Source organism: Chrysochloris asiatica, unplaced genomic scaffold (assembly GCF_000296735.1).
Source record: "Chrysochloris asiatica unplaced genomic scaffold, ChrAsi1.0 scaffold00242, whole genome shotgun sequence".
Lineage (NCBI taxonomy): Eukaryota > Metazoa > Chordata > Mammalia > Afrosoricida > Chrysochloridae > Chrysochloris > Chrysochloris asiatica.
This window is the reverse complement of record NW_006408760.1, coordinates 3,748,841-3,765,862: the sequence shown is the minus strand read 5'-3', so window position 1 is coordinate 3,765,862 and position 17,022 is coordinate 3,748,841. Positions and strand designations below refer to the sequence as shown.

Genomic DNA, 17,022 nt, shown 5'->3' with positions numbered 1-17,022 from the left:
CATTCCCCAGTTCTGCAGTTCTGTGCCACTCTCACAATTGTTATGTTTGAACCCATTTTTGTGTCAGTCCAGATCTTCCTCTGTTTCACTGACCCTCCACTTTACCAAACATGATGTCCTTCTCCAGGGGCTGGTCCCTGCTGACAACATGTCCAAAGTACGAGAGTCAAAGTTTCGCCATCCTCACTTCTAATGAACATTCTGGCAGATTTGTTTGTTTGCTCTTTTGGCAGTGCCTGGTACTTTCAATATTATTTGCCAACATCATAATTCAAATGCATCAGTTCTTTTATGGTCTTCCTTATTCAGTGTCCAACTTTCACATGCATATGAGGCAACTGGAAATACTATGGCTGCTGGAGTCCTCAGCTGAATCAGAAAGGGAAAACTGGGAAGAAGACATAAGATCCCCCATCTTGAGGCCTAACCAGTTATGATTACTAAAATGAAAACAGATCAGTGTGGGTCCTGCTGCAGCCCCTGAACACCAGCAGCCCATAACAATGAGGGGGTACATGCTTGCCAGGTTAGCAGAATTGGCAACTCAGGCAGAAAGGGAAAGAGTCTGTGGCTGCTTGGCTCTTCTGCATATGGGACACAGGGGTGAATGGGGTCATCATTACCAGCCTTAAGATGTCCCTGCATCGAGATATTACCTCTACACTGCACTCTATTAGAACCAGGCAGTGTCTCTCTTGGTGTGGGTGATTGCAGCCTGCAGGGCAGCCTAGCCAAATGAGGGAGCTATTCCAGCTCCCCTCCCCACCCCCCATATGCTGGACAGCTATGTAGGAACTGCAGGAAGCGATTCAGGAACTTGGGATAGTTCTGTACACGGATAGCTAAGCAGTATACAAAGGACGAGCACCATGGCTAACACAGTGGAAAGAGCAAGAATGGCTAGTGAACCAACAAGCCCTCTGGGGAATGGAGCTGTGCAAAGACATTACCTGTTTGCAAATATTCCATCTGATACGGGACCAAGTCAAGGCTACACATTTTCATGGATATGCAGACTGGGGCAGACTGGGGTGGCTGTCAGCAGTGTGCATCCAATTGAACTATTAGATCCCCTGGTGTGTAGCAAAAAGTCTTTGCAAATAACAGCCATAATGTGGATTGATTCCCACAGCAAGCATGCCACCAAGTCATTTCAATTAATTTCTCTTTGTGATTGGGGGCACAGGGCCACAATAGGGTCCTGAGCCTTCCCCTCACCCTGGGGCTGGCTCTGGGCATGTGGTTCTCATGAATGGCCCTACACACCCCACAATTGAATAGGCAAGCACATGTGGGGACAGCCCTCTATCCCTAGCACCATTTACAATTATTGCTCATTGAACCCAGTAACTGGGGCACAGTGTACAGCCGATACCATTGGGCTAAACATACCTCCTGGTATGTTTCTGCCCTTGTAGCCTTGTTTCCTGGGGCCACATCTATTGATGTGGTATGGTAAGTTGAGACTCTGATGAAGCATACAGCCATGGCCTTAAATGAAAGCCACCATGCTCTCACCGTGTCAGCCAAGACAGAGCAAATGCATAGCTAGTGTTACAAAACTGCATGGCTTTAGACATTCTCACAGGTGCTCAGTGAGACACTTGTGCTCTTATCCATGCCAAATGCTGTCTGTATACACTTGATTGTCAACATAACATTTCTGCAATTACGTACCCAGAAAGTTTTTCCTTCTGGATCTAAACATTCCCTCTTCTTTTGACGATTCCAGCATTATTCACTATTTTGCCCATAGAATCCTTCAATATTACAATTCACTTGAATTTTTCTTCAGTTACTTCACCTTGAGAGATGCTGAGCTTATTCTCATTTGGGTTTCTAACTCCAGGTCTTTGCCCATTTCATTATAATATTTAACGTTGTCTTCTTGAGCTGGTTTTTCCATTAGACTCTTTTATGGCATCATTTCTTCCAGTCACTTTAGCTTCCCTACACTCAAGAGCAGAGTCCTGGTGTGGTGCTGTGGGTTAATACACCAGACTGCAAAGCCATTTGAACTGCAAGGTTCATGGTTCAAGTTCACCAGCTGTTCCTTGGAAACCCTATACAGGGTCGCTACGGGTCGGAACCAACTCAATGGCACTTCACAACAACAACACTCAAGAGCAAGTTTGAGTCTTCTGACTGACATCCACGTTGGTATTTTTTTTCCTGTCTTTCTAATGACCTTTAGCTTTCTTCATATATGATGTTCTTGTCATCTCACAACTCTTCCAGTCTTCAGTCATCATTGTCTAATGCATCAAATCTGTTCTTGAGATGGTTTCTAAATTCAGGTGGGATGTACTCAATCAAGGTCATATTTCAGCTTTTGTGGACTTATTTTAATTTTCTTCAGCTTCAGCCTGAACTTGCCTATGAGCAACTGATAGTCTGTTCCACACATAGTCCCTGGCCTTGTTTTGGTTGATGATGTTGAAGTTTTTTTGGAGTCCTGGTGTGGCGCTATGGGTTAATGCACTGGACTGCAAAGTCAGTTTGAACTGCAAGGCTCAAACTGGGTCGCTATGGGTCGGAACCAACTCAACAGCACTTAACATAATCGTCTCGTCTCACAGATGTAGTCAGTTTGGTTCTTATGCATTCCAGCTGGTGAGGTCCACATGTATAGTTGCCATTTATGCTGTTGAAAAAAAAGGTATTTGCAATGAATAATTCATTGGTCTTGCAAAATTCTATCATGTGATTTCCAGCACCTTTTCAATCACCAAAGTCATATTTTCCCATTTCAGATACTTCCTCTTTGCTTTCAACTTTCACATTCCAAACACCTGTGATTATCGATGCGTCTTGATTGCACGTTTGATCGATTTCAGACTCAAGAAGTTGGTAGAATTCTTTAATTTTATCATCATTGACTTAGTAGTTGGTACGTAAATTTGAATAATAGGAGTATTCACTGGTATTTTTTGTAGGGTATGGTTATTACCCTATCACAGACAGACAGCATTGTGCTTCAAGAGAGATTTGGATATACTCTTTTTGATGATGCGATTCCGTTCTTCTTCTGTTTGTCTTTCCCAACACAGACAAGCATGATTGTCCAACCCAAAATGGTCAGTGCCTATCCATTTTAGCTAATTATTGCCTAGACTATCCATCTTTATGCATTCCATTTCATTTCGACAGCTTCCACTTTTCCTAGATTCATACTTTATACAGTCCACATTCCAATTATGAATGGATGTTTGCATCTGTTTCTTCTCATTCTGAGTTGCACCCCACCAGCAAATAAAGGTCCCAAAAGTTTGTTCCATTCATGTCATTCAGGCCAACTCTTTGAGGAGGCTGCTCTTCCCCATTCGTATTTTGAGTGCCTTCCAACCTGAGCGCTCATCTTCCAGCACTATATCTGATAATATTCCACTGCTGTTCATAAGTTTTTCAGTGACTAACCATTCAGAAGTGGTCTGCCTATCTTTCTTCCTAGTCTGTATTAGTCTGTAAGCTCTGTTGAAACCCACTCACCATGAGTGATCCTGGTATTATTTAAAATATCAGTGGCATAGCTTACAGCATCACAGCAAAATGCAAGATGCCACAGTACAACAAACTGACATGGTGGTTGTTGTTGTTAGGTGCCATCAAGTTGGTATCAACTCATAGTGACCCTATGCACAACAGAACGAAACACTGACTCGTCCTACACCAACCTCACAATCATTGCTACACTTGAGCCCATTGCTGCTGCCAAGGTGCCAATCTATCTCTTTGGGGATCTTCTTATTTTTTGCTGACCCTCCACTTACCAAGCATGATGTCCTTTTCCAGGGACTGGTCTCTCCTGATAACATGTCTAAAGTATGAGAGATGAAGTCTAGCCATTCTGGCTTCTAATGAGCATTCTGACTATACTTTTTCCTAAGCATATTTGGTTCTTTGGTGGTCAACAGTACTTTATTCTCCTGCAACACCATAATTTAAAAGCATCAAACGACTGCCTCTTGATTTATATACAGGTTCCGCATGAGCACAATTAAGTGTTCCAGAATACTCATTCTCTACAATGTTGCATAGCTTGTCATGATCCACACAATCAAAAGCCTTTGCCTAGTCAATAAAGTACAGGTAAACATCTTTGGAGTCCTGGTATGGCACTCTAGGATCTGCACTGGACTGCTAACCACAATGTTGGCAATTCAAATCCACCAGCCACTCCTTGGAAACCTTATACAATGTCACTATGAGTCAGAACTGACTCAACAGCACATAACAACAACAACAAATGTCTTTCTGGCTTTCTCTGCTTTCAGCCAAGATCCATCTGAGGTTAGTAATTATATACCTTGTTCCACGTCCTCACTGGAATCGGGCTTGAACCTCTGGCATCTCCTTGTCAATGTACTGTTACAGCCGCTTTTAATTATCTTTAACAAAATTTTACTTGCATGGGATATTAATGATACTGTCCGATGATTTCCGCATTCTGTTGGGTCACCTCTCTTTGGAATGGGCACAAATATGGCGAGTGCCTTCAGTGCCGCATCAGTTTGTTGAAAGATTTCAGTTTGTTTTCTGTCAATTCCCAGCACCTTGTTCTTTGTCAGTAAATGCCTTCAGTGCACCTTGGACTTCTTCCCTCAGGATCATTGGCTCTTGATCATATGCTGCCTCTTGAAATAGTTAAACATAGACCACTTCTTTTTGGTACAGTGACTCTGTACCAAAATATTGAATGATGCTTTCTGCATCATTCAATATTTTGCCCATTTTGTTTTTTGGGGTTTTTTAAGTGCCATTGAGTCTGTTCTGACTCATAGTGACCCTGTATAGGGTTTCTGAGGAGCAAGCAGCTGTTAAGTTTGAACGGCCAACCTTGTAGTTCAGATACACCTTGCAGTCTAGTGCTTATCCTACAGTGATACCACAACTCAAGTTGAGGTTTGAATTTTTTCTTCAGTTCTCTCAGCTTAAGGAATGCTGAGCATACTGTTTCTTTTTGGTTTGCTAACTCCAGATCTTTGCACATTTCATTACAATATTTGACTTTGTCTTCTCAAGCAGCTCTTTGAAATTTTCTGTTCAGCTCTTTTATCTCCTCATTTCTTCCATTCACTTTAGCATCTCCATGCTGGGAAGCAAGTTTCAGAGTCTCATCTGACATCCATTTTGGTCTTTTTCTTCTTTCTTGTCTTCTTAATAACCTTTTGCTCTCTTCCTGTATGATGTTCTTGATGTCATCCTACAGTACTTCTGCTCTTAGATCATCAGTGTCTAATTTATCAAACCTGTTATTGAGATGGTCTCTAAATGTAGGTGGGATATGCTCAAGGTCGTATTTTGACTCTCACAGACTTGGTTTAATTTTCTTTAGCTTCAGCCTGAACTTTCATATGAGCAGATATGTGGTGAACAATTGATAATACCATGGTTTAGATCAAGTGCACCTAGTCTTCAAAGTGTCATCTTAGCTCACACTTTAAAGAGGCCTTTTACAGCAGATTTGCCCAATGCAATATGTCATTTGTTTCCTTGACTGCTGCTTCTTTGAGCATTGAACGTTTCTATTTCAGGTAAAATAGCCAGGCCTTGATGGGGGAAAGGTAGAAATCAAGGAGAATACTTAGGTTTCTCACTGAAGCAATGGCTGGCTAGTGGTACCACCGAGACAGGGAACAGGAGAAGTAGGCTTTTTTGAGGAGAAGAGTATATGTGTAGTAGTGGGGGATGGGGAGAGTAAGTTCAGTTTCAGATATATTTAATTTGATATGCCTATGAGCTTCCCATGACTATCTATCTTACCAGTAGACATTTGGATATATATTTATATATAATGGTTACCTCAAGGACAGGACTGGGTTAGAAATAAACTTTTAGAAGACATTAGCATAAAAATGATTATTGAAGTCATGGGAATAGTGAGATTGTTTAGGGATAAGACACAGTGTGTTTAGGGAAGGTTGCCAATGCCATGACTTTGAAAAACATCAAGGTTTAAGGAATAGTCTAGAGGAACCAAATAGAAGTGGTAAGAGAGGTGGAAGAAAAAACAAGTTTGGAGCCACAGAAACCTAGAGAAGACAGTGTTTCAAGGAAAGAGTTGAATAAGTTAAATATTTTTTGACAGTAGGTGAAAACAACAAAGATGATCTCACCTTTTGGACCAGAACATCCAAAATCTGTTGGCCATAAGCCCTTGTCCACTAAACCAGTGGTTCTCAAAATATGGTCCTTGGACCAACTATATCAACATTATCTGGGAACTTGTTACAGAAAATCAATTGCCATCTAGCCAATTCTGATTCTTATGCATTAGAGTTGAACTATCCTCCATAGGGTTTTCAATAGCTGAGTTCTCAAAAGTGGGCACCTCTCAGAGGACTTTAACCTCTAACCTTTTGGTTAGCAGCCTAGTGTTAACCATTTGTACCACTCTGGGTCTTGAGAACATGTTAAGAATGCAAATGATTGGCCCCTACTTCATACCTACTGAATTAGAAACTCTGGTGTGGGGCCCAGCAATCTGTTTTAACAAGCCCTCTGGGTGATTCTGATAGTTACTCAAGTTTGAGAACCCCATGGCACTAGACAGTGCTCATACTGCAGATAAGCCTTCCTGTAGGAACCAAACCTTTTAATAAACACATTTTCCTTCACATCTGTTAATATTAATATATGCATTTTGCCAGATTGTTGAGCAACAGGAGTTTGTCAAGATCCCACATTTACTGTATCTTTTATTTTAATGTGTCTTCCTGACAACTAGCCTACCACTTCTTCCTCCATTTGGTATGTAGGCATACCCCACTTTATTGCATGCCACTTTATTGTGCTTCACAGATACTACATTTCTTACTAACTGGAGGTTTGTGGCAACCTTGTGTTGAGCAAGTCTATCAGCACCATTTTTTCAATAGCACGTGCTCACTTTGTGTCTCTATGTCACATTTTTGTAATTCTCACAATATTTCAAACTTCTTCATAATGCATTGCACCTTAATACACAACAGTATTGTTTATTGGGATTTTTTTATTTGTAAGGTCCTTTGTTATTATGTTCATTTTTTAACTTTTTACTGTGAACTAAGTGAAGGTTAACAGACAAGATCATCAACTTTATATTCAACAAATCATACACTTTGTTTTATCTCAATGATTACAAACCCCTCCCTGCAACAACTTATGCTACTTTCTCCCTGTAGCTTCCCTTTTACATCTTATAGTTCAAAAAAGAATAAAGCAAAAATATTTGGTGTACACAGAAATATAAATCCATTCAAATTTCCTAAGGGCATATTCTTCAAACCAGCCTCCTGCCCACAGGCACACAGCCTTACTCAGTCCATAGGCCCAGAGCCTGAAGCTGCTCTATCTCTCCATGCCAGTGCCTCTGCCGCCATCTCTGCTGTTGCCACTTTTCTAGGTAGGATCTCATGCTCCATTCATGCTCTTCCTTCTTGATGGTCCTGGGATGGTCTGTTCCTGAAATGAAAGATGAACTACTCTCCCCTTTTAGTTATACAACCTCTACAATTATAGTTGTGACACTCACAATTAATCCTGCTAACAGTAACAATTGAATCATAAATTCCTGTCACCATCATTCCCCCATCCTCTTTCAGTGGATCCATCTGGAGAAGAGGAAAACTACTCAATGGGGCTTCTACTTTCCTCCTCTTGTTCTGAAACTAAGCTCACTTGTGGAAGTTTATAAGCCAGCTACTTTGTGTCTTTATAGCCCTCCACTTTTCAACACCAATGTCTAGATTATCCATCCCTATCAATCCAGTGCACTGAGGAAACAAACTTTTTCCTTGATATGAAGAATCTTTCCACTCCAGTTGGAATTTTGAGCAATTACATCTATAAGCAAAGGTCCAATTCTGTGGTGCTTGTTTTATTTCAGTAGTCTGGAACCAAACTTGCAATATCTGTTTCTTTTTATAGCTTTATAACTTCTATTAGTTCATATCTAATAATCCATGGGACTCCTGGTGTGGTGGGACACCCCGTATGGCACTGTAGGATCAGCACTTGACTGTGAACCACAAGGTAGGCAGTTGAAACCCACCAGTTGCTCCTCAAAAACTCTATCCAGGGTCGCTATGAGTCAGATTCGCCTCGATGACACACACAACAATTACCCATGGGATCTTCTACTGCAAAGCTGTTTTGTGCATTTTTTTCCACTTCTGATCCTACTACGAACTGAACAACTCTCAATTACATGTTAAATTCCTGAGCTATATTAAGAAAAGTGCAGAAAATCAAAGACACATGGAAATAATTAGTTCAGTGGACTAATGGACCATGTGAAAATCAGTCTCTATGACCCTTAGACCAGAAGAATTAGATGGTGCCCAGCTACCATGACCAATTGCCCTGAAAGAGATCACATTACAAGGTCATGGATAGAGAAAAAAAATGGGGAACAAAACTTAAAGTCATAAAAGAGACCAAGACTACTGGTTGAATGGAGTCTGGTGGAACCCCAGAGACTATTGTGCTTAGTGGCTACCCTTCAGGTCTGAAATGAACTCACACACACACACACACACACACACACACACACACACGACTCAATTTTCAGCCAAATGGTAGACAGGTCTATGGGGATAAGAGTAACACTAGAAGGTGTACACACCTTAGAATGATCAACCATTTGAGATCAGAGAGGGTAGACTTACCCAAGGACAAATTTCAGAAGGGTTAGTGTACAAAATGGCAACAACCATCCCTCCCACAGAACACTCTTCTCAACTGGAATCAACAATGCATTGTAATGTTCACACAGATCACAGACACCATAGTCACTGTTATAGGGTTTATTAGGGAAACTAACAAGTTATTCAAGGTCAGCAATGTTTAGGGCATAATTCTTCCAATCAAGAAGTCTCTTTCCAGGTATGTAGACAGGCCTCTCGCTGGCTTTTGGCCTGGTCTCTGTCCTGCTCTGGCAATATTACAAGGCTCTTTTTAGGGCTTCTGATAAATGCTCACAAGACACACCACTCAGTTATAAGCCTCGGCCTGCAAGCACTGGTTTTAGCTCTGTGGGCCAGCAAACCTAGATCCCTTAATTAAGTGCCAGGAGAAACCTCACTCCACAAGTGAGCCTCCTGCCCAAAGTCACTCAGCTTTACTTGCTCCATTGACTGGGAAATCTACCACTCTGTCTTGTGCTTTGGGTCTTGGTTCTGTTGCTGCTGCTGCTCGGCCGCTCAGCTGGTGTCACAGCTTTCTGCCCCTGGGTCAAATAGGTTTAGTGCACAGGGATCTAGGGGTCCAAGAAGCACATTCCATTCGTGGTCCTCTCTTTTTGGTAGTGAGATTCTGCTTCTGAGATGGCTCATTCTATAAATGCTAGAGTTCCCAAGTTTTCACTATCACAATTAACCCTGTTAATCACTTCCAACTGAATTACATGATCCATAAGCATTTTCCCCCACCTTCTCACACCCAGAGCTAGGAAAAAGTAGTTTGGTGGGAGTTTACAAAGGCTATGGCATTAAATAATTCATTGCACCATAGCGTGTGTCAGCCACTTCATGCCTTTACCTCCCATTTTAGATATCCAATTTCAAAATTGTCCTTCCCTATCAATCCAGTACTGAGAAGTATGTTTCTTGATGTGAAGCATCTTCTGTTCCTATTGGAAGTTTAGGCATCTATATTCATAAGCAAAGTCCATCAGATTGCAGCAATTTGCACCAGCTCACAGTTTCAAACACCTCTTTTCATTCGGTCAGGTTCTGGTTGTCTTAGTCCTTCCATCTAAATTAGGTCAAATGGGTACTAGCTGCAAGCTTGGACTTCACACACATACCATCCCATATTTCAGACCAGCTGGCCCTTTCTATTTCTCTCTCAACCCTATCTCCCCTGGGCCAAGTCAGTGCCCAGAGTCTCAGGAGTCCACACAATTCCCTAATTTCAAACCAAGCAGCCCTTTCTCCTTTCAACCTGTTTTTTGTTTGTTTGTTTTAATTACTGAATTCTCCCCAACTTCCACTCATCAAGTGGACCTAAGTGGTCACCAGCTCCTTTTAACCTTTAGTCCTAGAAGGGAGTTTTCTCTGATGGGCATAGATTTTTCCTGCTTCATTGCATCATCCAATGCTTGTCTGAAATTCAGAAAGAGAAAGTTGTTTTTGTTTTGCTTAACTTGTTATTGTGAATTTAGTGAAGGTTTACAGACAAAATCATTAGCTTTGTTTCATCTCAATGATTGCAATCCCCTCCCTGTAACAGTTAGCCTGCTTCCTCCCTGGGGTACCTATTTCCATTCCATCCCCCTTCCCATCCCTTCTCAACTTTGTCCTTAGGTAAATGTTGCCCTTTTGATCTTGAATGACTGGCCATTCCATGGTGAGCATGCCTTCCTAGTGTTGTTAGCCTTCCTGTATATCCCTGTTGTTGTTGTTAAGTGCTGTCTAGTCGATTCCGACCCACAGCGACCCTGTAAAGGGTTTCCAAGAAGCAACTGGTGAGGTTGAACCACCGCTGACCTTGCATTCATTTCAGTTTCTATAGGTAGCAACAGCTAATGGAACCATCTAAGAATCAAAAGTTTTACTTCCCATAGTCCTTCTTCTTTCTCTTAAGAAACCCACATGCTTCTATGAGTCAGGAGCCATTGCAATGAATCCAACTCCCAAAGCCAGACTGTAAGAAATGGAAACAACCATCCTCTAGCATGCTCAACAGAGTTTAATAATTCATTGCAGTGGCCACACGGATCTCAGACACCATATGCACAGCTACGGAGTTTAATAGGGAAGTTAACAGGTTACAGTTCAGGGACAGAAATGCTCAGGGCACAGTTTTTCCAGTCAGAACAGACTTTCCTCTGCTGTGTTCACAGGCAGGCCTATCTGGCCCATGGACTGGCTTCTGCCTTACTCCAGCAATGTTACAAAGATTTTAGAGCTGCTGATAAATGCCCAACAGGACACACACTCCACCAAAATCCTCAGCCTGTAGGCACTCAGCTTTAGCTACCTGGGTCAGTAAACCTAGCTCCCAAATTAAGTGCCTGGAGGCACCTCACTATACAAGCAAGTCTCCTGCCCAGCCATTCAGCTTTATTTGGTCCTCAGGTTGAGAAATCCACCACTTTGTCTCGCACTCTGGCTCTTGCTTCTGCTGCTACTGCCACTCTTCTGCTGATTTTTTTTGCGTCATAATATTCTGTCCCTGGGTTGAGGAGGTTCAATGCACAGGGGTTTCACTCCTGGCTCCTCCTTGTTGGCAGTGAGATCCCCCTCCTGGTTCTGAGATGGCTCATTAAAAACCCAGCAGAATGGTAAAATTGACCAATCACAATCACCCATAACTGAATTATATAATCCATCAGCAACTTCCCACCTTCTCTTGCCCAGACCCAGAGGTGGGGGAAAAAGTCGTTGGGTGGGAAATTACAAAGACTTTGAGTAGAAGAAACATTAAATAATTCACATTTGGGAAAGACAGAGGCCTAGAAGCAGAAAACACAGGAAGGAAGTGGGGTGAATGATGATGTTATATTGTGGGGATTGTCATCAACGACATGAAATCAACTGTGTGTGAATTATTGAATGGAAATCTGACCTGCTGTGTAAATCTTCACTCAATTCACCATAAATTGAATACATATATTGCTGAGCTATACATATATTGCTGGTGAGACCATACACTGGTACAATTTTGAAGGGTAAACGGGTATCATTTATCAAAACAGGAAAATAAACACTTACTCCACTTAGAGAAATTTATTCCAGTATCTCTGCACACGTGCACAAAGAAATGGGGCCTCTTTGCCCCATCTGTCAGAGGGTAGGTCATCCACCAGATCACCCACCCTTAGACGTTGACGGCTCCACTTCCCTGTCAGTCAAGGTTACCCAACCTCAGATCTTGGGGGAGCCCCTGTCACTCACATTCCAGGGTTCCTCTACTCCCTCAGTTAGAGGCTAGGTGCCCACATTCGGGCGTCTCGCCTTTCTGGCAGGGGCTAGATTACACCTCGCTTCAAACTTGAGTCGGTTGGAAGCAGCTGGGGAAGGCCTCGCAGTCTCGCGCCTCCCACGCTCGCTCCCCCCGCAACACCGGCCCAAGCCGGCTGCGACTTGATTTTCTGTCTCTTTTTTTTTTGACTCCGGGGAGGAAGGACGCGTGCTGCCGCCTAGCAGAGTGACAGAGGCCCTGACCCAGCGGTCGGCGGCCTGTGGGCGGGACTCGGTGGGCGGGAGAGGAGGGTCTCGGGGCGGGGAGGGGGCGGGGAGGGGCGGGGCGGATCGGGGGCGGGGCCGGCGGGGAGATGCCCGGGTTGTCGCCGCCAGCGCCGCCAACGCCGCCAACACTGCCGCCGCCTCAGCAGCAGAAACTGAGGTCGCCGCTGCCGCTGCCGCAGCCGCAGCCGCCGCTGCAGCTGCTTGGGTCGCCGCTGCCGCCGCCGCCGCAACAGCAGCAGCAGCCATGGAAGAGTTCATCGTGATCTCGGACGACAGCGGTTCTGAGAGCTCCGGGGAACCCCGCTCGGGCCGGGCACGGAGGATCCGCCGGTCAGTGTCCCGGACCCCCAGCACGCTGCCCCGCCGGACTGTGGTGAGTGAACGAGCTGCAGCTCGCCCAGTACCCGCGACCGAGGGGAGGGCCCACCGTACTCCGGCGCCTCCCTCACAGCTGCAGCCGCTTCCCGCCTTGCCGCCTGCCTGGCCTCTCGGCCAGGAGGAGGGCGGCGGGGCCAGGCCGGGGCCGGCCTCCGGGACTCAGCGCTCCACCCCGAGAGCAGGGACGGCCAGGGCCCGCAGCTGCGGACGCCCCGTTCTGGAGGCCCCAGCCAGGCCCCAGCCCAGGAGGCCGGGAAGCGGAGTGTGTGGTGTGGTGGCTCCAGATGTGTGCAGGGAGGTAACCGGAGCTGGGTTCAGGATGGAGGGAAGGCGGCCGGGGGCCAGATGGTGGCGGTGTTCCAGGCCTCGCTGCCCAGCTTGGAGTTGTGCGGGAAGGTGACTGATTTGGCTTAGCAAATATTAACCCGTGCACTGAGGGAGCCGGGAGGCAAACAGGGCACACTGTTCCCCTGTTCCTTCGTGCCCCTTCATCGTTGTCCTTCTTCCTGTGGTGATGGACAAAACATCTGTGCTCTCTGCCTTTCCAGAATACTCTACTGATCTTTATTGAACCCCAACTTATGGACCAAATTTTCTATTTTCTAGGGGCTGCAGATACAATGGAAAACAATACCTATGGTCCCTGTGGTGGTGCCAGCGGAGTCGAAACCAACTCCTATGAGCCTGTGTAGGGTTTGTTGTCGTTGTGAAGTGCTGTCCAGTCGGTTCTGACCCATAGCGCCCTGTATAGGGTTTCCGAGGAGCGGCTGGTGAGCTTGAACCGCAGGCCTTGCAGTTCAAATGCTTTGCAGTCCATCGTATTAATCCACAGCGCCACACCAGGACTTCCGTATAGGGTTTGTTTGGTTGGTTGATTGGTTATGTGCTGTGGAGTTGGTTCCGACTCCTTGTTGTTGTTGTTAAGTGCAATGGAGTCGGTTCCGACTCATAGTGACCCTGCACAGGGTTTCCGAGGCTGTAAATTTTTACGGGAGCAGAAAGCCTCATCTTTCTCCCTCGAAACAGGTGATAGTTTCGAACTGCCCATCTTGGGGTTAGCAGCCCGATTCATAACCACTACGCTACCACAGCTCCTCCTATAGGGCTTAAGCAGCTGTAAATCTTTATGGGAGCAAAAAGCCTCATCTTTCTCCCATGAAGCAGCTAGTGGATTTGAATTGTAGACCTTGCAGTTGGCAGCCTAACTCATAATCCATAATGCTACCAGGTCACCTTAGTCCCAGTAGTGGTGATGGTGAAGTTAAGTCTGTTTTGACTCATAGCCACCCTGTATAGGGTTTCCCAGAAGCAGTTGGTGAGTTTGAGTCCTGGTGTGGTGCTGTGGGCTAATCTGTCACACTGCAAAGTCATTTGAACTACAAAGTTGGTGGTTCAAGCTCACCAGCTGCTCCTTGGAAACCCTATACAGGGTTGCTAGGGGTCGGAATGGACTCAACAGCACTTAACAACAACAACACCTTGCAGTTCAAACCACCCTTGCAGTCCAGTGCCACACCAGGATTCCAGGGATAGAAGGTCCCAGTATAGACGGTAACATATTCAACAAGTAGTTATTGAGTCCCTACTCAAGAGGTGGAAGGAGCTCTGGTAGCGTAGTGGTTACAAATTGGGCTGTGAACCGCAAGGGCAGCAGTTCAAAACTACCAGCTGTTCCATGGGAGAAAGATGAGGCTTTCTGCTCCCATAAAGATTTATAGCCTCGGAAACCCTGTACAGGGTCGCTTTGAGTTGGAACCGACTCCACGGCACACAGCCACTACCACCGCCACTCAAGAGGTGGAGTCCTGGTGTGGCCCTGTGGGAAAAGCAGTCCAAGGTCAGCAGTTCAAACCCACTAGCTGCTCCTTGGAAACTCTATACAGAGTCAACTGTGAGTCAGAACCCAGTCAATGGCACTTAACAACAGCAACTCAAGGATGGTAGGTGGACAGGCTTTCACTATATAGGGAGACTCAACATCCAGACCTCCAGTAATTCCTCTGTCTTCCAAAGGCATGCTTCAGAAATAAAAGAAGAATTATCAGACTGATATGATTTGTTAGATGTGTAACTTACAGTTTAAGTAAAATACTGTGCATGATTCATATACAAACATGCCCTTAAGACAAATCTAGCTTCTCGCCCAATTCCCTTTCCAGCTGGTTTACAGTCCCTAAGTGTTAGTGCTAGGTGATAACTGTAGAATAAATGGCATGCAATACCAGTTAACGTGTGTTGTGATGCCATGGGTCAAGCAAGAGGGAATCTCAGTAAATCTCAGAAAAAATTAGTTGTCTTGGACAGACAAGAGATTTTCAAGGTGCAAGTGAATAGATGGGTGTACCCAGTGCTATGGTAGGGTGTGTGGACAGAATAGGTCCACAATAAAATATTTGTTGGATGCAAGACTGACTGAAGGGATTGGGGAGATAAAGCAGTTCTGGTAAATGTTTGGTAAAAGCGAGCTAGTACAAGAGTAGGAGCAGGCTTGGGGTGCAGGGAATGTTGAATTCGGTTTTGACCTACTGGATTTTAAGTGGTAATGGGAAATGGAAGTGGACATGGCCAGCCAGGAGTTTAATATGTGGGAGTGAAACTCTGAAGAGATGTCAGGGCTAGAGAGATTTGGCAGTCATCCAAATAGAAAGGAACATTGAAGGTCTAACAGTGACTGCTATCATCAGGGAAAAAAGTGGGAGGAAAAAATTGTTTTAATGTTGTTAAGTTCCCTCCGGTCATTATCTGCTTTATAGCGACCTTGCGTGTAACAGACTGCCATGTTGCTGGGTTCTGTGCCACCCTCACAGTCATTGTTTGAGCCCATTGTAGCAGCCACTGTGTCATTCCATCTCATTCAGGGTCTCCCTCTTTTAGCTGACCCTCTCCTTTGCCAAGCCTGACATCTTTCCCTACTGACATGTCCAAAGCACATGAGGCGGCATTTTGCCATCCTCGGTTTTAAGGAACATTCTGGCTGTATTTCTTCCAAGACAGCTTTGTTCATTCTTCTGGAAGTCCATTGTGTATTCAATATTTGTCACCAACACCAAAATTCAAATGTGACAGTTCTTTTACAGTGCTTGAGGTCATCAAGGAAAAGAGTATAGAGGAAAAATGAGTACGCTACTTACTTTCTTCTTGGTTCCTTCTCTTCCCTATTGCCCTATATCTTCTTGTTCAGTGCAGTCTAGTGGGTTCTGACACATAGCAATCCTGTATTAGGGTTTCCAAGGTGGGTTCAGTTAGCAGTCCAGTGCCTATCATACAGCACCACACCAGGACTCCCTATATCTTATCCCCCTTTTAACTTTACCCTTCTATTTCTTTTCTTCCCAAGTATTGTCTATCTTCCTTCATCTTTGTCCAGCTTCTTTCTTCAGTGCATAGATGCCATTATGTCAATTGTGGTTTTTCACACACATACATAAGGAGCTCTGGCAGCTTAGTGGTTGTAAGTCAGGTTGCTAACCTCAAGATCTTCAGTTCAAAACAATCAGCTCTTCCATAGGAGAAAGATGAGGCTTTATGCTCCCATAAAGATTTTTTTTTGTTTTTGTTTTTCTTTTTTTTTTTTTAAGGTTTTTATTGTGAATTGTGTGAAAGTTTACAGAGCATATCATCAGTTTTACATTCAAGAAATAGTACACCTTGTTTCATTACAATGATTATAACCCCCTGTATGTACCATCAGTTAACAGTATTTATCTTTATTCACTTTAGCTCTTTTTTTTTTTAAATAATGCTCAGGCATATGTAATAATTTACACCACCAAAGGGCACATTCTGCAAGTTAGCCTCCTGGCCGCAAGCTCTCAGTGCCTCTATTTCCATGAATCTAGAGTACTCAGCTGGTCCCTCTCTTCCATGTCCTCATCTCTGCCTCCATCTCTGGTGTTGCTGCTTCTCTGGATAAGATCTCACATTCCGCTTGTGCTCTTCTCCCTTGATGGTCCCACGGTCCTTTGTTTCTAGACTGTAAGATTAACTACTCCCCTGATTTTATTACAAAACTTCTACCTTTACAACTGTGACAGTCGCAATTTGTTGTGATAATAATTACTTACTATTGAATCATAAGAATCTTATTCCCATCTCTTTTAACCAGACCCATTTAGACAAGATGAAAATTATTCAATGGGAACTCTTTTTTCTCCCACACACTATTAAACTAAACTCCCCCTTGAAACCTTGTTGTTGTTGTCAGGTGCCATCTAGTCGGAACCGACTCATAGCGACCCCATGCACAGCAGAACGAAACAATGTCCGATCCTGAGCTAACTTCACTACCGCCACCACACTTGACGCCATCAATGATGTCACCTGGCTGATACATCTCATTAGGGATCTTCCTCTTTTTCTCTGACCCTCCACCTTAACCAGCATGACATCCTTCTCCAGTGACTGTTCTCTCTGGACAATGTGTCCAAAGTAGGAGAGACGAAGCTTAGCCATCTTGGCCTCCAAGGAGCAC

General features: G+C 44.3%; 1 protein-coding gene across 1 annotated transcript in view; it reads left to right on the top strand.

Annotated features, from left to right (window-relative positions):
* The first annotated feature begins 12,417 nt into the window (after window positions 1–12,417).
* SIMC1 (SUMO-interacting motifs containing 1) overlaps window positions 12,418–17,022 on the top strand; it is an 82,119-nt gene continuing 77,514 nt past the window's right edge. Inside the window, exons 1-2 of the mRNA XM_006873497.1 lie at window positions 12,418–12,601; window positions 12,670–12,947. Of these exons, the coding sequence (XP_006873559.1) occupies window positions 12,418–12,601; window positions 12,670–12,947 (462 nt within the window). The remainder of the gene's footprint in view (window positions 12,602–12,669; window positions 12,948–17,022) is intronic.